This window comes from Hyalella azteca, unplaced genomic scaffold, assembly GCF_000764305.2.
Source record: "Hyalella azteca isolate HAZT.00-mixed unplaced genomic scaffold, Hazt_2.0.2 contig5093, whole genome shotgun sequence".
In the NCBI taxonomy this organism is placed as follows: domain Eukaryota; kingdom Metazoa; phylum Arthropoda; class Malacostraca; order Amphipoda; family Hyalellidae; genus Hyalella; species Hyalella azteca.
The window spans coordinates 601621-628073 of NW_025935295.1; the positions used below are offsets into that span (position 1 = coordinate 601621).

At 40.0% G+C, this 26453-nt stretch overlaps 1 protein-coding gene across 5 annotated transcripts in view; it reads right to left on the minus strand.

The window, feature by feature from the left end:
* LOC108672526 (plexin-B) overlaps positions 1-26453 on the minus strand; it is a 174944-nt gene that overhangs the window by 35205 nt on the left and 113286 nt on the right. For 3 of the 5 annotated variants that reach the window (XM_047880261.1, XM_047880260.1, XM_047880258.1), the window contains exons 6-8: positions 9120-9252; positions 5367-5759; positions 4543-5109 (exon numbers count right to left, since the gene is read on the minus strand). In XM_047880261.1, the coding sequence (XP_047736217.1) occupies positions 4543-5109; positions 5367-5759; positions 9120-9252 (1093 nt within the window). The remainder of the gene's footprint in view (positions 1-4542; positions 5110-5366; positions 5760-9119; positions 9253-26453) is intronic. The other 2 variants (XM_018160208.2, XM_047880259.1) reach the window with 1 other exon arrangement.

The window sequence follows — 26453 nt, forward strand, 5'->3', positions numbered from 1 at the left end:
AATATGTGTTATTGTATGTGTTACAATACTTTACTGTGTCCTGCGTGAACTTGAATGTATGATATGTAATAACAAACGAGATAAAATTTATGATTGAATAAAATTTGAATGTATTTCAGCCAATTTGAAAGTATTGAAGCCAATGTATTTCAATTCATTTATTTCACATCATTCTTCTTTGATATCGATATGAATTTCGTACACTTCATTCCAAACAATCTCAAATAAAATTAGACATAGTGGTTGCAAACAAACCATGTCGTTGCATCATGCCTCGAAATAAAGAGTCATATGAATCATCGCACCCACAGCGAATACGAACAAAGATCAGACAGCTGTTGAATTGCTTAATAAAAGCCGAGGTGTTCGATCACAGAAATAGAGCCGGCAAAATTTTGATCGTCCCGCAGGAGACGAGACGAGGCTCAGGCGTAAGATAAAAGTGTCGAGGGTGATGAGACTCGCGGGACGTGAGCACGCGAGACCCACGTTGTTCAGAGCCACAGATGCTGACTGAGGCAACTTGTAATTGCTTCTATAGAAGATCACGCGAGTCTCCGATGTATCGAGTTCATCTTAGCAGAGCTCGTCGACCAGCGTCCAGTTGGCCGCGGACGACGAGAAAAATGATCCGAAATGAAGAGCATGAGAGACCAATGAATGCAAGGACCCGTTACAAATATGAGGCAATGCGATGAGAAATAAACCGAGAGCTTAATGGAGGACCTGAGCGAAGATCTAAATAAGATATTAGTTGACTTAAATTCCGATAGAGCAAATACAATTTCTTTCATGAATATGGGAATTTAAATCAAGGGGTTTTAATCAGAAAGGAAAATGTAAAATAATTCGAAGCTAATTGATCAAAATTTTGCAACCAAAATGCACGTTTTAAATTTACGCTTTCGGCAGGGTGAATAATGAAACATAAATATAATGAAGACAAGAGTAAATATTTAAAAGGGAAACTCAGGAGACCTGGTGAGTTTAATCCGAACCCAGATTGAACGCGTTTTCGCTTTTCCAGGTGATTTCCCCACAAGGGGAGAAAAGAGGTCCGACGTGTGGAGTTGATGTGAGGGCTGAGGCCTAATAAATGAAGGTGCTTTCCATATCTGCACCAGACTGATGACTTCCAAGACAGCTTCTCGGTGTACAAACGGCCTAAGAAGTAGCGACTTGAAATAGCTCTACATTGCAAAAGCCTAAAGGACAAGCAGTTCTCAGGTTCTGGTTTAGTATACACAAGAGGAGCAGAGTGTCGAATAAACCGAACATCAATAGGTCAGTGAAGTCAAGGTATTCACTAAATTGCAAGTTATTCAATTTAAGAACCAGAATATAAAAAGTAATCAGGCCCGCATTAAGATGGTTTACAGCTTAAATTTGAGAACAGCAAACAGCATATATCGAATAAAAATTTTCTTTAAACGATTTAAGAAGACATATTCGTATATCCTATACGAATATATATATTCCTATATATTCGTTATCCGAAAATTTAATCAAACTTTTACAATAAGTATATTCGGATGAGAAACTTGAGTCACGTCGCATACAAGAACCTCTTTGACAGACCACGAAGCAGCACAAAAAAAAGTACCACATTATCAGTTTGATTAGTACTCGTTCGCAGCTTCTTCATAATGATGATCGATAGCAAAAATTGAGCCGAACACGCAGCGGAGTTTTTGATCCAGATAAGAGAGCTTCGTCTCACAAAGAACTCGTTATTGCTCACCGTCTAGCCTGGGGCCAGTGAACACTCATGAACATGTTCCTGCGACGGGATAAAGGCGCGTGATGAATAAGCGTCGTAGGTATTAAAAAACATAGGGTTTTGACCGGAATTCACACGAAACTTCCTAGTGTTTACAGGAACATGGATAAATTAGTAACCAACATTTTTTAATGATTCTTTTCGTCACTATAGTTTTAAAATGCTGGAAGGAATAAATTTATAATTGACGAGTCTGTTTTGTGAACGAACCACTCCTATGAGTAATTTCCCCCAAGTTGCTGTAAAAATTACAAGCAATTGCTTTCATAATAAATCATCGCAAAATGACCATATGTATCGTAAACTGACGGCACTGACGGTGCATCTTCCATACCCTCCACGCAGCTGCCAGCTGCAGGAACAAAGAAGTTCCAAAGCCGCAGCGCAATTCTCAACGACCGAAATTAGTTAAGAAACCAACAGTGTACAAGATCAACGGCAGATCAATCTTAATTAACGGAACATTATTATAAATTCATGATTAACATTTCGGAGTTTGTATTTCAGTAGAAAATATGTGAGCATCGTTAAAATACGATAAGCTGCCACGTTATGCTGAATATTTACCGTCATATACAGTCATATAGTGTCCATAAAGTGCCTGATAAGACTTCATGCAAGCGATGCTGAAATTGATTTAAAAAACATTTTCTTTTCGAACTTTACACGGTTATAAAGAAATACTGTACGAGTAATCGTCACAACCAAACGAACGAATAAAAAAAAGATCAATACCTTGACGTAATGATTCATAGAACAATTGATGTGGCTGTAACTTTTCCACTGCATTTTACACAAAGATGCAATTCATCAGAAGCCAAAGGCAGGGCGGTTCACTGCCAATTGAAATAAAGCGCAGAAGATCCACCTTAGAACGCAGGAGCTTTTATAAGAGCTTCGTGAAAATAGGTCGGCAGAAAGCGCTCAAGGTTCGTAAGTCTCCAGAGAGCTTAAGCTGCATTATAGCACTTCAATTAGGTAATGGCAGGAGAGACGCTTGAGAACATCCCATGCGGAACACTCGAACGAAAAGCTCCTTAGCAGTAACGCCATGTCGATATATAGGCGATAGATCTGCTAAATACGCAGGGAACCTGGGGTGCAATGTGTCCTGAGAATATTTCAATCACCGGAATGTCGAGTTACGTAAAATAATTGGAATGTTTTAGAGTTTTGTGGAATAGCTGATAGTTGAATTATGCGTACAGAACAGTGCCGAAAAATAATTCCGTTTGAGATAAGATGAATGAAAGAAAAAAATCGCAAATTTTTCGAAAAAATGCTAAACTTCGAGGGAATGCTAAAAAAATCATCACTTAATCCCAAAAAAATTATTATTCAAAAGGGAGTGAATAGCACAAAACCTATTTTGCTCTGTACCGACATTCAGTTTCGCAAGAAAGCATTCTAAATTAAAAAAAAGGTGCATTGGTTTATATGTTTTGTACTTCAAAATGAACCATTATTGTTGCTCCATAAGAGACTTTTCTCTAGGAGTTCCTCAAAACGCCAACTATGAAAGCTTAAAAAAATTGGCTCGCTCTGGCAGCGAGCGTAGTTTCTCTGCTAAAATCATTGCGAAGGATAATTGACGAGATTATGCGGATGCATCAGCAACGAGTGAAGAGGGCGAGCACATGCAGCGGCCACCTTTCAAACGCAACAATTAGGTTAGGAACTTAGGCGCAGCATATATCACAGTGAAAATTTACAGGCGCGTCAGCTTCTGATTTGGATTACCAGAAGCTGGGGCGACTCTAAATTTTGTTACCCAGTGAAAATTTACAGACGCGGCAGCTTCTGATTTGGATTACCAGAAGCTGGGGCGACTCTAAATTTGGTTAGGCGCAGCATCACCAGGTCCATTGACTGCAACGCATGCCACTGAAACAAGGGCCGCTCCCCGTAACCTGACAAACACAAAGAACATTTCTCTCTTTCCGGCGGGACAAATTGTACGATGCCGTCTAAAATTTTGACGCTTAGTTCGTAAATAGCATATCTACGAATGAAACGTCTAATTAAAAGATTTTCAGAGAAAAGAAATTATGCGATGAAATTATATTTCGTGGAGAGTAATAAAAATGATCCAAAGTGAAAGTGCAAACGAAACAAGAATGTGCAATTTTTTATATCGACTTTCATTTTGGATAAATCAAGTTCCTGATGCTATAATTTCTACAGGGACGAAGAAAACGTTGCTTTTAACGCAATTAATTCAAGAATAAGTTTTAATTATTTACTAATATAATAACAAGCTCCTTGCTTTCTTAATGCCTTACTTCGAAACGCTTTAGGTGAACGCAGAAAGGCAATCTGAGCATGAGGAAAGGACACTATTAAAAAATGCCAACAGTTAAGCCTCTTGCAAATTGGAGCATGGAGAAGAGTTTTTTCTTAGGAGCCCTCCTCAAAGTTAGTCTCCCCTCCCGGCTAAATGAAAACCAATTTAAACTCGTTGAAACTGGCGATGATATTACGAGATTCCGGTCACAGCTTTCTGCCTAACGAACTGCACGCAGCAACCGAAGGGATGCCGTCTCAGCGAGTAAAGCGGCAAACCGACGATGACGGAATCGTCAGAATTCGAACGAAAATGAATTTATTTAATTCTAAATCGATGAATGAAAAAAAAAAGAAATTCGGTAATAAAAAATATGCTGTGTCTACTGTGGAAACATATGTGAAAAAGCTAGTTAGGTGAGAATATAGTTAAAATTGAAACTCAAAACGAACATCTAATTTCAAAGATAGGTACTCACCATATCAATGCGCGGCGTGGGGCACTTGTCGGAAACAAGAAGCGCCTGGTCGTCGTTGCGGTGGTTGTCATCCTGGTGGTGGGGGCTGAGAAGCGGCCTGGCGGCGGCGGGACAAGACGGCGCGTAGTTGCAGGCGCCGCCGCACCAAGAGCAGCGGTAGCGCGAGGGCCGCGTCACGCACAGCGAACAGTCCGCATGGCCGCGGTGCGCGCCCAGCACCGAGCATTTGTACAGCGTCAGCGAGCGCGAGTCGACGACGTGGTCGCGGTTCCACACAAGCGTGAGGTGCGCTTCGTATTCGCTGGTCATGGCCTGGTAGCGGTACACGGTTGCCTCGCACACGACGATCCCCGCGCCTTCCTCCACAACGCGGGCTGACACTAGCATCGTGGCGCCCTCGATGCTCACCAGGCACTGGAAGCCCGTCTGGCCTGAATGGGGCACGGGGAGGTTGCGCACCGAGAGAGATAATTCGGTAGGCGCACCATCGGGGGCGAGGAGCTCGTCTTCCTTCCGCCAAAAACGGGGACAGTAACCGGCTCCGTGGGTCGACAGCTGTGAAGGATTCTGAAAAACCCAAATGAACAACGGTTAACGATTATACAAATTTATTCATCTCATTTATCGAATATTATTCATTTCGTACAAAAAATATTACAAACTCAAACATGGCAGAAGATTGTACCGATAGCCATGGAACGGCGCACATCTAAATAATAGCCAGGAAGCATTTCTCTTCATGGCTCGACTCCAATTATTGTCAATAATGTTTCGAAAAAGGAACGATAATATAAGTTTCAGCACAGGCAGGCACATGCACCCACCTGTCTGAGGAGCTGCAGGATGCTTACATTTTCCCCGGACACGACAGTGCCGCCACATGCGGAGCTGTTATGCGTGCACGTGTTCTCGTAGACGCACCAGTTGCAGGCCCACGCGCTGCGCACGCACGAACCGCACGTCGAGTGGCGGCTGCAGTCGTAGAACGCAAAGTTCCTGGACACGAAATCCTTGTTTGTTTCACTGGAGCGGACGGCAAGAGGCACGAGTGTGTGGTCTGTCCTGGGCGGGATGCTGGGTCGGTAGCGGATGGCAGGGGCTGGACAACGCAGGCCTTGATCCACGACCTGCGCGTCGGTGGGGGGAGCCGAGCCCCATACACATTGATACTTGGCACCGGCAGGCAGTTCGGGTAGGGTGCGGATCGTTAGTTTCACCTGGAGGACAGGGTGGAATTTGTATTATGTCGCGGAATTTGCGTTATATTGCAACGGTAGGCATTGATGCGTTACTTTACACACAAAGATGAATTCATGCGACGAATTTTGTATGAACTAACATTTGGAAATCAATCACGCTAAAAACCATAGGATTGATTGGTGTACGTAGAGCTTTGTTGAGGTTTGATCGAAATAGTATTGAAACCTCAATAAACGTAAATTGAGATCAGATGCAGAATGAAATTTTCCGTTGCAAATAAGCAGGAAAAATCTAAGTTGTAGTAACTTCGATTACAGAGGACGTCGTAGTTCAGCGAGTGCAACGCCGAACGGCTGTCACACTTAAAAGGCGACATCGTTGACAAGACGTTGGCCTGCAAGCCAATGTAAAGATTATTTCTAATTAATTTACGATAGCACTAAAAATAATACAACCAATGTGAAGATTGTATCTGATAAATTTATGGTCGCACTGAACCCAATACAACCAATGTGAAGATTGACTCTGATGAATTTATGGCCGCACTGAAACCAACGCAACCAACGTGAAGATTGTCTCTGATAAATTTGTGGTCGCACTAAAACCAATAGAAGCCGAAGCTTGGTTAATCAGAATAACGGTGCACACGGCTGCTCCCGAGATTAAGTGAACTGGGAACCATGCACTAAATTAATGGTCGTCTCATCGGAATGAAAGTGCGCATCGAAAATGAAAATGAATTCCGAAGAAAGCTTGTTCCGATAACCGATATATGGAGGACGGTTCTTTCGAAGTAGTTGATTGCGCTCTCCGGGGAGCTCCATTTAATCAGGTAAAAAATCTACTTTTAACTGCGAGCCCTCAATTGCGATAGCGTGTTAACAAGTGATACGCTCCCACACATACTTCCTGCAAACACCAAGGGCAAAACTGGCGATGCAACGAGACTTCGAAACTAAATTTGTACATTGGCTTACACGGAATAATGGATTGCGGAATACTAAGTACCGAAATATTATTCTAGGATCCACACCAACGGTAAAAAGAAAAATTAAAGTCCAGAAACTGAAAGCCTCATAGAACAATTCATCGTCATTATAAACTTGATATAAAATTAAGGGGGAGAAATCTTACTTAATGCTGGTCTACAATGGTTGCTTTATTTTTCAAGAAGCCATAAGCTCTGAAAGGATCAGTTCAAGAATAATAAAATTCCTCTATGAATTTACCACCGGCGAAATGAATCGTCTGTTACATTTAAACCACTAAAATTTCTCGGCGATTAGTGCAAATAATTCAGAACTAATAATTCAGAACTAGTGTTGACGAAAATAGGTGGCGATGGTCAACAATAAACCTGAGGCAGGCAGATGGCAAGCGACATGTAGATAATTTGTTCATAATATTCCTATTTTGTTAAGTACCGCGAATAATTTGGGATTCTGAGTTTTTCCTATATTATAGACCGGTGAACGCACATTCCGGAATAACGATCAAAACGTCCATTGACTCTAGTGAGCGAAGAAACCCATTTAAATGCAAATAAAATACGATATTTTATGCAATAGATGTATAAGAACAGCGATGGATGTCCACGATCAAACAGAAACACCGGGAGGCAATTGATTCAATCGATCAAAGAAGGCGCGACAAGTCTATCATTAGGAGGAGAGCGTAACTTGGGCTCTCTTCCTTTGCCACTTATAATGAGGCCAGCACGAAAACTGCATGTAAATAACGCTAATGCCCCACAACGTGATGAGTGTGATAAGCAGGCGTAAGTGCAGAGAATTGAATATAATTGAAAAAAGCCGCCTGTCTAAAATATTCTTAACCGAGTATATATAAACCGGTTAGGGTCGGCAAGTAAAAAAGATTATCATGCGCGGAGGAAAATGCTGAGGCATGTCAAGAGCGGTGATTGATCGAAAGCTCTTCAGTTAGTTTCAAAAACAAATTGACGAATTGATGAGAATGAAAGCTTCAAACTTTTATATAGTAAACTTCAAAGATTGTCGGAAACTTTCACGCAGGCAACAAAATCCAGTTGAATTTCTTTTTACAATAAAAAAATTTTTTATCCGACAAGTAGCGTGAGAAAAATCTGCAAGGCAAAGGACTTCTGCTATTCTCAGTTTCATTACAGCTGCAGCAATGATATCGTAAAATATTACAAACCAAACAAGTATCACTGCCAATAACATAGCTGTAATATTCAGGTATATTCATGGTGTTTTAGAATTTATAAAGCAGAGGCTAGAAAAATTGCACTTTTACGAATTTGTCGGACTTGACTAGTTTTCAGCAATAAATATACAATATAATTTATATCATAAATATAAAGAATAATTTAATAATAATAATAATTTATATCATATATATAAATTAAAGAAAAGATTCAAAGCATCAGCAGAGCTCTATCGGGTCGTGAACTTTGAAGGAGGCGTCAGGCGATCTTAGCGCCGCCTGATAACGACAGCAGCTAAATGGAGCGGAAACTTTAATCGATTTACTCTTGAAAGGAACACTTGAATAGATTCCACAGTCGTCACTTCTTAAGAGGCGCTACGGGAATAATGCAAATCATGTGATCCTCAGACGCCCTCAGACAGGAATTCTAGAATTTTTGCGAACAAGGGACGTAAAGTGAGAGATCTATGAGAAGACTTGGCGACAAACTGAACGATCGATGGAAATGACGAAAGTGTCAACTCCAACGCTGGCAGTTTGAAATTCGAAGGAAGGACAGCTGAACTAGGCAGCGCCCGCCTCAAGAACCGAGCGGAATGTAACCTTTAGAATATCCTGAATAATGAAATGCACAATAAATTTTCCTTGGTACGAGTACTCAATAAAGAGACCAAATCAATATCCATTACCTAAAAAAATAACATTTACACGATCGTGGAAATGAACGTTATCATGCGTAATGTTTTACGGATCAGTAACAATGTAAGTTTTTTTCAGAATTGGGTGCCGATTTAAAATTCATTCACTTGCAATATGAAATTGAACGTGAACAATAAATTTGGAACTGATTACTAGCGTGACTGATCTCAACAAAAATATAGAAAAGAATCATTAATGCGAAAAATTTAGAAATTAGTAAATTCAATAGCTTAACATAAGATTTTCTTCACTGAAACAAAATATTCCAAGTGAAACAATTTACAAATATAATGTAATTAAAATTTCAACCTTAACATCAGTTTACAAGTGAAAAATGGAAGACTAAAAAATGTTCAAAAACACAAAATTTGATTCGCATCAAGTCAAATAGATAAAACCAGATATATGCAAGAAGTAGTAGAGTAAGGAATATTATAGTAGGGAGAAGTAAAAGGAAGGAATAGTATAGATGAATGCATAATACTAACTGTGGCGAGTTGATCCAGCGGCAGACGATCAGGCCTGATGCGCTCGAAGTCGATGCACTGCTGGCCTGCGCCGAAGCTCAGCCAGCGCGGAGATGAGAACGATGCCTTCTGACACGCTGACGCCACCGTGCATCTGAACACAACACACAAAAAAGACATTACTATATACATAAGGAATAATATACATTGCTTAACACATAAGGAAGAAGATACATATTAAGATACTTTTCAATATAAATCAGGAAAAAACACGTTAGTACAGAAATCATGAATAAAATACAATACCATAATGAAAATGGACAGAGATCACGAACAAAATACATTTGAACATGAATAAAAAAATTACATTACTATACCGATCGGGAACAAATCGTTATTATAATGACATAAAATTCTAATCAAAATAGATACTCCGAGTAAAGATGTTAAGTGAAGGATTAGCAAACAGAAATATGTGATAGACTTGTCTAAAATTACAATACAAAGACAGACCGAAGCTTCAGAAAGGCGATGTCGCTGCATGAGGATCGAATCGAAGGATATAAGAGCTTAAATAAAATCCACGACATATTCCGGGATAATCAGACTAAGGGCACATAAATAACCTATAATTACCGCTATACACCAGGATAATTATGGAAACAATGCATCTCATAGAAATCATGGTCCCATGACATAAGATGAAGCAAGGAAATATAGGGTAAGTGCAAGTCTCGGGTGTCGAACGTCAAAGCAAGATAAATTTACGGCAACGCATGGATCATTGGGACGTCATGGAGTTCCGGTCACAACTCGTGTGACACCAGAAATCAACTCGTCGTCTCCCTCGAAGTACGTCAATTTGCAATGCAAATCGCATTACCACTCGCCATAAATCGAGCCAACACAATGGCCTATATCTCTACGATTGTCCCCGTGTTGCTCCCAAAGAAGTTTTGTGCTAATTCGTAATTCTGCTGACTCGACAGGAGCATCAAGGCTCTTGAGGGAGGAGACGAAGATCCGTGGTTCGAGATCTCGAGGTTGAACACAAAAAAAACTGAAATTGCCTCAGCACGGGGAATACGCGGCATGAAAATCAGGAGACGGTTTGCAAGATCTGCACAGTCTAAGACAGCATTAGGATTTGTGGGCGTTAATTCCGATTAATTGTAATTATGATGTTTTAATTATGACCCTTTGCTTACGAAAAACTTTACCAGCACACTTTTTTGGTAAAATTTTAATATTCTTCAGCGAATTTCAATTCAAAAGGCTGGTTCATTTTGTAGTCTGCGGCAAGAAAAAATGAGGCACAAGACAACAATACAGCGTCTTCCTCGCCGAAAATTACGAATCGAACGGTTTCTGAGAACTCAGAGCATCTTCGACAAGACGCAGAAAAGTGTTGATGAGGCATCATGTTTTTCTCAAAGAAAAAATCATTTCTCGGAGAGGCGCGAAAAGAAGCCGCAACGGATGCTGCAGTCGGTTTCCCATCAGCAGAGTTTAGAGCGACGGCAGAGAGCGGAGATTGCAAACATCTCTATTACCTTATGGGATCGAAATCAAGTTGGCGTGTCCAAACTATACCAACATAATATTTTTGCAGACAACACTGTCGTTACTTAGGCGGCTTGAGGGTCGAAATAAAAATCTTGGGACGCGTCCAAAGCACTTACACAATCTGGCGCTGATCATTCCTTATCTAAAGATCCACTCAAGAACCGAAATAGAAGTTGCTCGCAGATAAAAAGTTAGCAGAAACCCACAAAGCGGTAAGTCGATAAAACAAGTTCCTCCTTCTAAGTCTCGGCACGACAAGCCATTGAAGCGGCAGAAAAGACGGCAGGGAGACAAACTTTAATTTCCATTGTAATGAGCGGCCAAAAGACGTTTCATTTGCAGCAGAGACCGTCATTCGCCAAGCAGTATAAGTAGGCATCACCCTCAGTAAGATGGTCTAGAGTGCTGCTAAAATGAAACAAAAACCGGCCTGATTACTGGTACTTATGGCCCATTTCAGAAAAGAATGCTCCGACAGATAAATCGCATCAACAATAAGTATTTCCATGAAAAAATAATTTCACAAAAAAGTAATGCCCGCGAGCAAATGGAGATACTAAAACAAAATAATCTTGAAACAAAAAAGAAATTAACATTTTTGATACAGGCCACACAAGCGGTCAAGAGAAACTGCGCACAATCCAGCGTACAGCAGCAGTCAAGAGAACTGCGCACTATCCAGCGCACAGCAGCAGTCAAGAGAACTGCGCACCGTCCAGCGCACAGCAGCAGTCAAGAGAACTGCGCACCGTCCAGCGTACAGCAGCAGTCAAGAGAACTGCGCACCGTCCAGCGCACAGCAGCAGTCAAGAGAACTGCGCACCGTCCAGCGCACAGCAGCAGACAGCTCGAGCCGACACATTCATTGTATGGGGACGACCGCAGATCACGAATGTTTACAAGACAGCTCAGAGAAACCTGACAGGTCGTGCAGTTCAACAACACGATTGCCGCTCGGATTGACATCGAAAAATATTTTAACTTGATTTTCGAGGTGGCTTTACGGCGATAAAATGAGAAAAATTTCCTGGTTTCCCAGACTGCGGGATAGCAATAGACTTAATTGAAGCGCCTGCAAATGCATTCCCAAAACAAAGACCGACTTGATTCGCCGATAAAAGGGCAGCAGGAGGACAGCAATCAAACAATGAGATGCAATCGTGAGGTTTAAGTACGATCAAAGCGTGACAATTATTCAATATTATAACAAATATTTGCAAAACGAACGATAAAAATTCATCTCTCAGGAGGTAAAATTCATCCAGATAAATCTTCGCTGCAAACTTCAAGATAAAAATTTCCACATAGACAACTCTAGGAAGCAATAAAAGAATTTACATGCAATTCCTCTGAGGACTGATTTTTTGCAATGTATTGCAGTTTAAAAGTTTTCAAGGGTTTCGTTTCTGAAAACGATACGAAGACGATCGTATGTTGCATATGTAGTTGAAGCATATGAATGTAAGTTATAAACATTAAAGAAGAGCCAATCTACGTCGGCAGTTTTCAACTTCTACGGAGAACAAACCCGAAATAGAGTACACAAATGGGCGCTTGTTTCATTCAGCACTAAATCGCGTTCAAGCAATAAATGGATCACTCTGTAAAAACGCTATCTTTTCCGTTAATAAATTTCAAAGCTTTTTCCCGTTAATGTTGAAATAACTTGGATTTAACACAACGGACTAAAGTGTAGGTCAGATTTCCTTGCGATTTAAAAAGTAATAGAAAAGCCGCATTTTGCGATCGTCAATTAATACAGCTGCAGGCTATTTTATTTTAATAAGAAAAATCACGTAAGTGGGTTGCGATCAAAATAAATCATGCAAGGACATATACGTACGATTCTAATTTTATCTCGGCTCATCCACTGACAATTTTACTACTAAAACAAACCACGACAGCTCCGATTCTTAATACTTTCGAAATAAGAATATCAAGGTGACGAAGTTGCAAGTAAAGCGAAAATAAGAACCTCGTCTTGAGTGTCGCGGTAGAGCAGAAAATTTTCGGCAGGAAAGGCGGAACACAAAGCCGCTCGCGGAAGGCGGGCACATTAGTGTCGGACAGGCACAGGTGTTTCATAAATTTAGGAGCGGGTGAGTAGCTTGCCATGCATTGCTAAGCAAGCTGCACACATTCTCAGAAAAACACCGAGCCCGACTTAGCGACCACTAAAACATATGAACAGTTTGCAAGATTTTAGATTTCATTAACAAAGGTCGGTAAAGAACCTAGCAGTTGCATTAACAAAAAATAATAGGCTATGGCTGTGAACATTACGACATTGAGGAGAGGAACACTGATCGAAGGCATGGAGAATTTAACTGAACGCTTGAATAAATAAAACAGTCAAAAGACAGTTGTCGGGAAGCAAATCGCCTACAGTACCCATTTAAATTTTTTTTTAAATCAACGTTAACTCGAGGGCTACGGAACAACGTTCAGGAGTGAAGCTGTTACAACGACCAATCTAAGAGGGTGCCTATTCGTCCATTCAAAAGTGTTGTTCAAGATTCAGAGGGTTCAAAGCCCATCGATGCGCAAGACAAACACGGAAAAGGAACCTTTCAGACAGGAATAACTCGTAGCGGAAAAATTTCCGGCCATCTCCGACAAGGCGAAGGAAACTTAAAGTACCAAGCAGCAGAACAACATAACATGCAACTCAAAAGCGGCACTTTACATTCTTCCCACGAGAGCTTGAAGACAATAGCAAGCCATATTTTTGTGCTATCACACAAGTCTATTTAAGGCAGCATAAACAAAGAGTAGTAAGTGGAGTCACAGAGAGCTCGAGGCCCAAAATGACGCTTGTCTACAGATAGTGCCAGGTGATAGGGTGAGGCAGAGGGTAGGCCTCGGTCGTAACTTTTAGCCGTAGACGCAAATGGAAGTGTTGGGGTCTATAGGAATACGCGAATTCAACTTAAATCACAAATTAACGCGGTCTCATTGAAGGTTTTGTAAGCCTAGCCAAGAAAACTGGAGAAATTGAGGATGAAAAATGTAACACAACATTGCAATTAACGAAGAGGAATCGATGCAGAATTTAAGTGAGAATATATTCGTAGAATTTCTACAAGCTACGAATTGACAATAAAGTTTATAAGCAGCTTTACACTGAACAAACATCATTAAAAATGCAATTTTACATGAAAGTTTAATCAAATCTCTTGATGGCATGAATACAATTTAGTCCTATAAGTTGCTTAGCTGGTGAGGTGTCAAACTATCAAGGATTGGCAGGTAGATCGACTTCGCAGCCTGTTAAGGAACACGAGAAAACGACTAAGGTGATCAGAGCGAGTCCAAACCACCGCATGATAATGAAGGCCTCAGAAGCAAATTACTTCAGCAACTTTGATCCAACCAATCGAGATTCCATATTGATAAGCGACCACTGCTGCATATGGAGCCTCTCCAGATGAGACGAGCACGACCAAAAAATAAACAACGAATTTGAATAGAATAGACTTTAAAGGGGATTAGAAACGTAGCTTTATTAGCATAGAACATCAGCTCCAGACCCTTTACGCTAAAACCAACCTATATGGTTGCATCAATACAAACCTGCTTTAAATCGTATAGGCGCGTCGCGAAGCATGACTGCTCGAACTGTGGTATTTCATCTTCTATATAAAAGAAAACTGATCGAAAAACTTACTAGTGAGAGAAAATGTACGTTTAAATCCCGTTTCCTTGTAGCAGAGCGATCTCACAAGCGATAAATAATGTGCGATTTCAATTTTTTACGCCTATTTAGAAAATGCATTTTATTCTACAATGTTTATTTGGAAGGAAGTGTGAAGAGGCTAGCTGAGTACCTTTGAAGAATAAATTGGTGCCCCCGGTTGTAGAGATTCTAGCTATATGTGCAAGAGTGAAGAAATAAATAAATTCTCGCATTCTCAAGACTGAAATAAAACTTGAAAACAATGTGAAAGTTAACACGTGAGACTGAGAGGATGGCGCCAAAACGATGTAATCGTACAAGACACTCGACGCCTTGTCCATAGAAATATCTTTGAGGGTTCAAGTGGCTCCTTGTAAACGAGCCTCACAAACTGATGTTGTCCATTTGACGTTAGTTGAGATAAGGAAAGACGCGCTTATCGCGGCTTAACAAAAGGTGCCTTGTCCACCAGCAGCACACTGAGCGTGCCGACTGAAGCGTGCCTTCCTAATATCTGCAAGAAAGCCAGTAGCAGTGGAATACCGATACTACAAACTAGGACACATAATTGAAGTAACAAAAATATTTTAAGAAATTCATTTTTATTATAATATAAAAATAAATAGGTCGAAAAATTTTCAAGTTGTATTCAAGCGAGAACTATTTCAGGCAGCGACACTTTATATATAGGTACATAAGTTCTAGGTTACACTGAGCTGAATATCCTCAGTACATATTTGACCGAAAACCGTGCCGAAATGGAAGGCAAATGCAACCCAGCGCAGAGACAGACAAACAAAAAGACTGGACGTGCGTCGCATTATTCATACCACGCACGCTGGCGCCGCGATCAAAAAGAAGCAGAGCCACAAGTGGATTAATTCCCAAGCTTTGAAAAGAGCCATGTTTATTCTGAGAGCCAGAAATCGTTCGTGGGCATTTGGTGCAACGGTTACAATAATTCTGAAAATTTACAGAATTATACATAAATTAACTATGGGCAATGTTCTTTTTACTAAACTTAACATCTTGAATTTGTTATTAGTGATACGTAAGTCACAATTTTACTCTAGGATTCAATGCATCAACTTTTTGTGTTGAAGTGAGAAAATGGCCAGTTAATCGATAAAAAAATGACTGAATTAGAGAAAATATACGTTTAAAAATTATTTTTTAAAGACAACACTTCCAAACAATCCAGTGTCTCCAATCTTACAGATGTACAATGAAGTTCTCATTTAATTTTCGAATATTTAAAAAAATTAATTTTTCATTTTTTTTAATATATAAATTTTTTAATATATAATTTTTTTCAAAATTAGTTATTCTGTTAATTGATTCATGCATTGCCTCTGACTTCATACAAGTGTGCACACTTTCAGATCAATTAGACAGGTAAAAGTGTGTCAAATATCAGTTAGTATAAGATTTGTTTGTAGCTGACAAAATTATTTTTTCAATTTTTTTAATATTAAAAAAATTTTACTTTTTAAAATCATTTATTTTGACATTTGTTTCATGCATTGTCTCAAACTTTACACGTGTGTGCAAAATTTCAGATCGATAGGACAAGTGGAAGTGTATTAAATTTCGATTACAAGATTTGTAGCAGACAAACAAACAAACAACAAGAAGTGAAGTTAAAGAGAAGTGTTGTAAAAATTAGAGTAGTGAATCTGCTCATCGTCACATGCGTTTCCATTAAACTGATTAAAGGATTCAAATTGCACCACGAGCTATGGCGTTTGGTGCTAGGCGGCAGGCGCGTCTTACGGGGCAGCATCAACACGAGCAGCCTAACTTTCAACAAGCCCGAGGGTTAGCAACACACCGTCAAACAGCTCGAGTCGACAGTTTTGCCGACATCCACGACGTGCGAATTACTTGCAATGACAATCGGAGGCCAGGACCCGCCTGGTGCGAGCGTCAGTGTCGTCACACGTCATATTCACCAACCGCGAGTTGATCAAACAGGAATACACGAGGCGTGATAATCAGTATCTCTTTGTTTAACTTCCCACTTGACAGTTTTGTAAATTCTTGCTAAAATGCTCACAGTAAAGCAAACGCAAATGGCACGAAAAACATAGAAAAAAATACTTAGCTTGTCGTAGTGGAAGGAATTCGCAAGCAGATACATGAGTAACTCGCAAGACAAAATTTAATTAAACTTCATTTGTTCATCAGGCATAAAGAACAAAAATTACAGCTAGCATAACATATTAGAGGGAATTTTAACCAATATTTTAACTGTCTGAGAGGTTTGAAATCAAAATAGTTTTGGATTTCAATTATTTTTTCCAGTTCGTTATTTCATCTTCACTTTTGATACCAAAGACACCTGATACACTTTTCATGAAGCCCAAGCGAATGTACACACGCCATGGATAAGAGTTCACACCATTATTAAGTATCGCAAACAAAAGAAGCGAGTGTAAAAGCCTGACTCAAAGTCATTCAACTTACCACTGGATAAAACAAAACATAATTACGTCACTGACATATGAATCAGTCACATAGTTAATAGAACCATTTTTAATTTCACATGAAACAGCAACCACTAAGGCTCGCATCAACAACACAATTTTACAAATTCTGCACAATATGCATGTACAACAGATAATACGATCGATCATCTTTGTGAGCAGCTTGAGACGCAGACCTTTTATAAGGCTCATGCAGGAGTCGACCTGATTAGCAGCAAATGTCCACGAGCCAACATCAAGAAAGCAGACAAGCCTAACAAGATTCGACAATGACGATACTTTGAGCGGTTTTGATCGATCGAAAAATCCTCATTGACGAAGAGGTGAAAGTTGTATGAGGAGCGGCAGCTTGGACAGCCAATAGCAAACTTGCTAACCGCCCCAAAATTAATCAAAATCTCATTACAAGCTCGAGCCAAAGGCAGGATGGAGCCCCTTTTTCCATAATGCAGTTTAAATTTGCCTTCGTCTTCGAGACCATCTGAGCCCCGTTTTAGTCATTAATCAAAGTGAACCGAGAACTAGCTACGCCGTGTCCCCTCCTGCAGGCCCATATAGACCGCATCTGGTCCGAAGAATAAGTTCTGTAAAAAATACTCTGCTAAAAATACTGTGCGAAACACGTGAAAATAAGTTTTTAATAGGGGAAAGATGAAATTGCGAAACCGGAAGTAGAAACTTTTCGTCATTTGACAACCAGAAGTAGGATAGAACAACGAAAAGTACAATCATGAAAATAATTCGGACGATGTCAAAAACATAAGTTAATAGTGTTTTTTTTTCAGCAATCTAGGAACTTCCAGAGTAATATGACGAGGGATTGCTTGACAACAATTATCAGAGTTTACTTTGAAGTTATCTCAATAAAGTGAGAGTAAGACAACAAAGTATTATAACCACTATGTACAGATGAGGAATGAGAATGCACATTATAAAAGCACGTTATCCACAGTACGATGTATAAAGCCTGTGGCAGAACAGTCGGCGTGGCAGAGGTGAGAGCAGAACAAGCTACGCTGGCGCGGCCGCAATGATGGATGGGGCTACCGCCGAGGATGAAGCTCAATGGATGGCTACACCAACGCCCCAAATGAATGGCCTCACCAAAAATTCACACTTGGTTAAAAAATGATTAATATACGTAAAAAATACATTAATATCTGTCGTGAGAGCCAGCATGGATATACGAAATCGGATTAAGTAATCTGGAGCATTTAATTATTCAAAATACGTTTTTAATCATATATTTTCTTAGATCCTCAAGCGCAATCATTTCAGATAATATTCATAAGAATTATATTTGCACAACACTCTTAGTCCAAAAGTCTTTTCTCGATATTCTTTTGAAATATTTCAAGGAGCGGAAATTTTTTGGCTCCATTAAATGCCCTCGCGCATGCTTGATATGCAGGAAATACTTTCCGACAATAGTAGAAACAACAAGTAAATACGCCGTTTTGACATTTGGCTGCTGATTAATTTACATCAGTTACATGGTCTTTATGAAACGGCACATGTACGAGTCAAAACAGTTAGATATGGACGTAACATGTTAGCCGTTCGGCCTGACTGATGAGCACTCCTAGCTCCAAACAATGAGCGTTTGTGAGACGTAGAAACGAACAACGCTGCGACAAATTGGCTCTGACATTAAGAATATTGCGCCGAATATAGCACAGCAATAGTCCCACGATGTTCAAGCAGTGTAACAAATGCCAAATCATCTGCTCCGATAATTTTTTTCTTTTTTTTATGCAATCGACGAATTTAAGAAAAGCGATAATGAAAAACGTAAAATACCACTAGTTTATGCGAAAACATATGCAACGTAATCTTACCTGCATTTCATTCTCCAAGTCAAGCTATTTTCACAGATCTCTGTGTGCTTGAACTTGCGTAAATAGGTGAATAAACTTTTTCTCTGTTATATACATATAAGAAGCAATAGCCAAGTACAGAAGATGACATGCATTTGACAGGAACACGTTTCAAAACATCCGCAAAAGCAAAATACAAATAAATTCTTTCACTCTATCACCCGCTTCTGATTGACCAGGTGATAAGAAACGATGCTCATCAAAATTCGTGTCTTGAGCAGCTCACGGCTGGCCAAGTCATTTGATATTCATGATGAGTAAATGAGCATAAACGCAAGGCTGTATCGTGTCACACTGAGTCGGCAAGAATTTCCTCTGTCAAAGTAGTATGCAAATAAAGTGTTAGGGACGTGGTCGCCTATCCATCACGCATCGGGACTGAATACGTAATGTGTTTTAACCATACGTACGTCATTCAACTTTCTAAATCATTTTTCAGAAGAATGTAATGCGAGACTTCAGCTAATCATCAACAAATCCCAAATTGAAACTAAAGTGAGAGATGATTCTTTTGCAATATCCAAAACCACGTTTTAATTTACTCCATTAGGATCGTATTACTGCTTAACATCACAATGAACTAATACGAACACCCTAATGAATACACAACCTATTGTCTATGAATTTATGTAATATCCTCCATCATTAAAACGCAAAACTGACATGTCGCAAAGTGGGAGCATCTTGCAGCCCACAGACAACATGTAATAACATTTACACTTGCAATCCTCACATACCGTCTGTTTCCATCAACGACCTGCAAAATTGTTTAATTCATATCCAGTCCAACAATTCTCTCTTTTCTAAATTCTTTCGTTCAAGGGCAAGCGAAAGTATAATATACAGTCAATAATTCTAGCAATATGGTGCCATACCAATCCTAAACAATCTGTTTTCGTGAAGGATGACAGTGACAGTTTGTATAAGCGGGTGCGATGAGTGATAATGATTGAAACCTATTTGCAGTATTCGGTGTTAATCAATATTATTACAGATAAATTCTTCAGCTTCAACAGGCCCAAAACGATAGTGGCGTAAGCTGAGTTGCCAGTCGATGGTATACCACCAAGACATGGTTAAATTTGTTGTGGATGATCTGCATGAGAAGGATACGAACGCGGTCTTTTTGTATTTTTCGTACTCACTCACCTGAGAGGTAAATGAGTTTCGTTGCAACAGTAGACGAAAACGTAGAGAAACACGTAGCATAACTGATAGGAGGCCATGCAAAACCGCGCATTTGAGGGTAAACATCGAGAAAAAATAAAACGGTGACCAGCAGAGCGAAAAGAATATAATAATTATTATTATAAGATTAGAGAAAACGTGAGTAATATGGTAAACTTGTAGAATATAAAGGAATTATTGCAACGTTAAAAGAAATAATTGACGATAAAATTCACCGACAATACTTGCGTGCAAAAATCATCGTAACATAGAATGACAGTGCAGAAGGAATGGCTTCATTTTTCGTTTGTCTTGGTCATAAAGTGACGTCCAAGAACAGAGCGATAGAAACAGGTGCCAAGAAATAACGAATCAATTTATCTCTCTGATCTGCCTGCAAATTAATGTAGCGTTTTTCAAGAACTTCGGCTGAAAATGATAGACAACGTAGGTATATTGAATTGTCGCTACATGGGCGGAATCCTAGCAACGACATTTAAGATCATATATGCACACCAGCGTAGCGAAAATAACTGATTTAACTGGCCATCAACTATATATGAACTGGAAGTCCATTGGTTACACGAGCTCCACACAGAAATTAAAAGCCAGTTTAGGACGAGCGTAAAGTATTGAAGAAAGCTATACAAGGCTGTATGAGGAAACTGGTTTGAGACGCGCCACATCATTAGCCGGACTGATAAGTACTCGATAACAAGACATGTCCCTCGCATCTTGTAAAAACCAAGCATCATCACAACTAACTCGACCAAAGAGCTAATTCAATGGAGAACGGGTAAAAAATAATGATAAGCAGGGCTTTGAATAGGAAGAGATGAAGACTCAAACTTGGGTTATAGCAAAGATCGAAGATGTACTTGTAGATAACGTTAGTTGATGAATCAACTAAAAAGATGGAAATTGTTTCAAAGGAAACCTGGGATGGTACGAATAAGAGGGAGTTTTATTGAGCCCCGAAATATATAAAATTATTTCTCTCAAAGAGCAGAACTTCTTGAGTACTATCTGAGAATGAGAAAAATTTAACGAAAACATGCATCACATTTCTGATGAACAAATAAACCCTGCACTTATAGAAGGAGTTCGGAGTTTTTCCACGAGGTCATTTCGACTTCCATACGACAGAAGAAACGCAAGGCCTCGATAGGCAAAAGAAAACTTTATCAAATTTTTAGCATTCAATTTTCACTATGGGAACAGTCACAACAACAATATCACGGCTGATATTATTATGCCATAAATTAGACAACAGAAAAATCGTGAGGTGCGAAGCTCGATCATGAATACATTCGCTAATAAAATTCAGGAATTTTAATCGAAACTATTGAATGGATCCTCAGAGGCACATTGGAGATCGCCTTGAGTTCGTCAGAAGCCATCAAGCGAACAAGAAAATATTAAAATAATAAAAGAGAAGGTAAGAACTTATACGATTATTATAGTTATCTATTTTCACATGATGAAACTCCACGACCTTTGAAGATATACATAGTAATTTTAAGTTTTTTTTATTGAATGATGACAACTGTTGATATACAAGTCAAAAGAAAGAAATGTGTCTAATTTCAACCGAATTTTCAGGAAACAAACTCGTCTAATTTGAACAAAATTTCGAGGGATTTCGTCTACTTTTTCCATGTTGCATTCATCACTCAGTAACTAATTTCAAATGAAAATTAAAGTCTTTGAAAGAATTATAGAGAAATTATTATGTTCATCAGAAGCTATAGGGTAGATTTATATAACAATGTGATCGCAAAAAAAAAACAAAAGTATACAATCAACTCATTCCAAAACACAATCTAGCCCAAAAATTAAGATAACTCGAAATATTTTCTTCGGAAAAAAGTGAAAAAATTGCGCTTAATTAGTCGTAAAATACGATTTCATTCGAAATGCAGAATTTGACTTCGATACACATTAAAAGCGCGCAATTTGCACACACGCCACCCACTGAAACATCAAGAGGGTGCCGATGCCATGCAATTTTGATGGCATTGAGAGGACACCTGCGAGTAGGACTGACCGGTCAGCTTGCACCAGCAAGCAGAGCCTCCAAGACATGATAATTACAGGTCTCAAGATTAATGGAGCGACGCATTGAGTGCAGCAGGTGAGCCGATGCTCGTAGTGATATGAATAGTTTTTCATCTCATTCTGATGCGAGCGACAAGAAGCATCGTTCAAGCCGATGAGATGAGCCTTGATGGCTGGAATCAAACGATGTGAGCCTCTCGAGTCGCTCAACGAACACCTTTGCAGGAGAACTTCGCGACTATCCCAATAGATAATCACAATATGAGCAACTGCATTCAACTTTATGTGTGCACAACGAACACGCTATGTACGAGTTCGACGCTATGCAAGAACAAGATGCAGTCACATTTAAGCGAGGAAGCGTTCGCGATTTTGTGAAGTAGCAACTACCGGGTAAAATGTAAAGTATAAACAAATGCGTATATTGATGGGCAGAAGTGCATGTTAGTCGATCTAAATCTAGATCGAATGCCATATAGCACTCTTTCATAGTACACAAACACCTTACAGTGAAATGCTGACTACAAAATTGTTGGGACAAATCCCGCTTTACTGCATGTTTAAAAAAATTGGCTCGTAAATGCAAGTCTTATGAGTCACAAAAGCTAATGAGCATTCAAAGGAAGCGCGTAAGAGTGGAGAGATGAAGGCCTCCATACAAAAGGGCGCACAACGTACGCTCTATAATAAATGGTCACAGAACACTTGCGTCTCGCGGATTTTATAGGCCATCAGTAAGGCTCAGCTACACGAAGAACTAAGAATTGCAAGCGCCAAAACTGGCACTCGCCATGAATGACCAGATTCAATTGCTTATCCTGGGCACGGACGCAGAAGCCGTAGCATACGTACATGCTTTGGTATGCGAGCAAATGTTCAATTGAGTAAATTGCAGAGGGCGTTCGTATGTGTAGCGACGCCGCCACGGAAGCTTCATGTTCCTCTTAGTGTGGCCAACTTCTTTCAATTTGGTTGTGGCATTGAGAGGGTTCGTAAGAGGGATATAAAGACCTTATCGCCCAAGTAAGGCGGCTCCGCTACTATTGCAGATAAACAAGAAAGTGGTTAGTTTGGGCGGCACTGGAAAGGATTTCCACCGCAGATAAACTACAAGTTATTCTTGCCACCAAAAATAAAGAAAACCAACACGCAGAATAAACACGAGCCGCCTATTTGCCAAGATCGCAATTACTCTGAAACAACGAGCAGACTGGGATGATCAGCTCCACAGAAGGCGAAGTGAGGCGTCTAAATGGGGAGCGACCTCGTATGCAGAAATCGCGTTCAGCAGGTACAAAGAGCATTAGCTCCGATTACGGGTACACCAGCAAATTATGGGACATGTCGTGAAGAGCAGGAACATGCATCACACGGAGCAACTTGATACTCTATCTCTGCAATCAGAAATGCAGGCCATTCACTCGAGTTCACGTAGCCATGACGAGGACCGGAGCGATGCAACCCATATAATGACGCAGGAGCTGGCGCAATTCGACGCGTGCGTGGACAATGATGTGGAGCAGGCACTGGTATACGTTCAGTATAGCATCTGATATTGCGCAGTTTCATTCTAGATTTTAGAGAAAGGTCCCAAAATAATAACTAGACCTGACACGAGATTAATTACTCAGATGCATTTCTTTCGGCGTGCAGCTACGCTAGGTGCATGGAGTGTCACGAGTTATTCAATAGTTGGAGTATGAAAAACGAGTGGCATTTTGTTGTTTACGTCATGAGAGGATCTGTTCTGCTGACCTGATGGATGGATGAGCTGTTGCTCCGAGGTCGAGAATTTTACTGCCTTTGATATATGCAGTGGATAAGCGAGGCGAGAACCTGCTTCAAATGAACAGTTTCCAAAGGTGCGTTACTTGATGGCCAGTTACAGAGATTCAACGTGTTCATTTTTTGGCGAAGTTTCTAAAGCGCTATTATATGATAAACAATAGGACTAAATAATTTAAAATTGCTAAAGTAAAGCTCTGAATCTATATGGATAAGACGGCCAGTCAGTTCATTCTTTATGAATTTCAGATAATTTTTAGAAGTAGCAGTTAAATTCATGAGTACCGCACATTTGAACCAACACTTGTTCTTTCATCACTATACAATACATGCCAGCAAACACGATATTATAATCACTATCACCTACTTAGTTTGTGATGAGTGTGGTTGACTACAGGAGGTAAAAATCCTGAAACACAATCCATGGAACCCAGTGGCAGGTAAGACGAGCCCCTACAAGAAGCCCTCGAAGTGGAGGGCGGTCATGCAGCCGCTGTCTGCCCACCCACAGGAAATGAGCTCCAGTTCCTGTCGCCAGCCATAACTAAATCAAGCATAGACTTTTTTTGCATCTCCGTCTCGGTTAAAGAGCTGCGCGCCCAGCATCGGGTGACCTAAAATTCTCACACTTTATTAGGGTCGTTTGTAGAAAAGAATTTACCGCACGAGTAACAGCCACAGCCACAACTTTCTAGTTCATTCCGGTTGGTTGCGAAACAACATATTCGAGTCAAGATCGAGATGCAAGACTGCCTGCATTTGAATGATTCAGTAAATCAATGAATTTTAAAATGGAGAATCTAGTGAATTTTAATGAAATACATTCATTGCTGCACTTTATAGCCGCATGCGCTATTTCGAGCAAAACACAGCTTGAAGAACCCTTGTTCTGCGAGGGCCGTCAGCCACTAACAAGATTGTACTGCAGGCTCGCGCCTAAGAAAATTCGAGCGATATGAGAAGCAGGAAATATGCAATGCAGTGAGGCCATTCGTGCGGGTGTGCTGCGCGGAAATAACATCTGCTGAGCACTCGACCTGCTGTAGTCAGAGACTAGGCAATGCAAATTCCTGGCCACCACAGGAACCATTAATCAGATAAGCTTTAAGGCAGGGCGTAATGAAGACTAAGAGCTCAAGTCTAATAAATATAACAAGGAATCATGAGGTAGTTATTATGCAGCCTAAATACTCGAGTCATAGCACAGGACGCCATCAATGTCCTCAAACAAAGACTCCTCCAGGATGCATGAAACTGTGCTACAAGAAAGTCTAATTATCATGTGGGCTGATGCAAGAAATATGAAATAGCACGGAGGCCGTTAGCTGCCATGGCAGACATGGAACGCGTAGATGCAGGAGTGCTGCAGCGCGCAACCCAAAAGAAAGCAAGCCTCACTGCATTCTAAAACACTAAAAAGTGGACACGTAACAGGAGAGTCTCCCAGGTCAGAAAAATTGAATTTTCTACAAGAATTCGCGAAATTAATTTATAATTTCTTCCGCCCAAAAAAGTGGGCGAAAATATTAAACATGATGATGCGTATCACGAAAGTAATTGAGTAAGCAATTGAACATTCTCATATGTATTACACATTCTGAGTTCATAATAACGTATAGTTGGTCTGGCGCCAAATCCTCAACTTCTTGGACACTAACGATGTAGCTTACAGTCCACACACCGCAAGTAAATTCATTTGATTTTCAACAATTACGAAGAGAAAAAATACACTTTCTACGAAAAATGAAGAGAGTGTTCAAGGAAAAAAAAACTTGGAAGTGCGCAAACAAGACCGCAAGAGAGCGACAAAGTTAAGGTCGTCGCCAATCTAGCGACACGCACAATTCGAAAATACAAGCAAATAATACCCGTCCGTTGGATGGCCAATCGTAAACCCCCGATAGAGCGTTCGCGTTTTGAAATGACAGCGGGGCAGCGACTCGCTCGGTCGGTCCCTTGCAAATCCCTGAACAATGAGTCAATCAGCCGCAGAAAGCAAATCTGAACACAGACATCGACACCAAGCCCAGCCTGGCGTCACACTCGTCAGAGGGTGGATATAAACCTAAGATTTTTGAAAGCACTAAATTGTTGAGAGGAACTAGCACCACACATTTACAAATTAATTAAGAACACTTACAAATTAGTTACCTTTATGTTTCTCTCGCTCTTTTTTGAGGAAACTGAAATTAACTTCAAAGTTTAAAATGATACTTGACGATAATTTAAGGACGTAACAGAACCAAAGGTTTGTTTTGGATAGAAACGAACAAAATGGCTGATAAATTTGATGATGAGAAATTGAGAATTTAGTGAAGTTCGGGAGAACTGAGGCCAATACAGAGCAAAACTCATCATTTGGTAGTGGACATCGGCAGAGGCTAAGTAACTGTCCTATTCTTCAGCAATAAATGTTTCCGTTGCAAAAGCCAGCCATGGAACTGCAGGCAAACGAGCGAGACATGGCGGAGATGCTCACACAATGGCTTCTGTCATAATAATGTCATCCACAAACGCTTCTATGGTCAAAATAAGAGAACTTAGAACCGCTTCAAGAGCTTGCACAGACGACACAAACGGACTCCTCACATTGACTAGCAGTCTCCTCTCTGCAGCCCACCAATTTATTGAGGCAAATTTTATATATAAAATATATATTTTATATATAAAATTTTAAAATTTTTTTAAAATTTAATTTTTTTATATTAAAATTTTATATATATATATTTTATATATATTT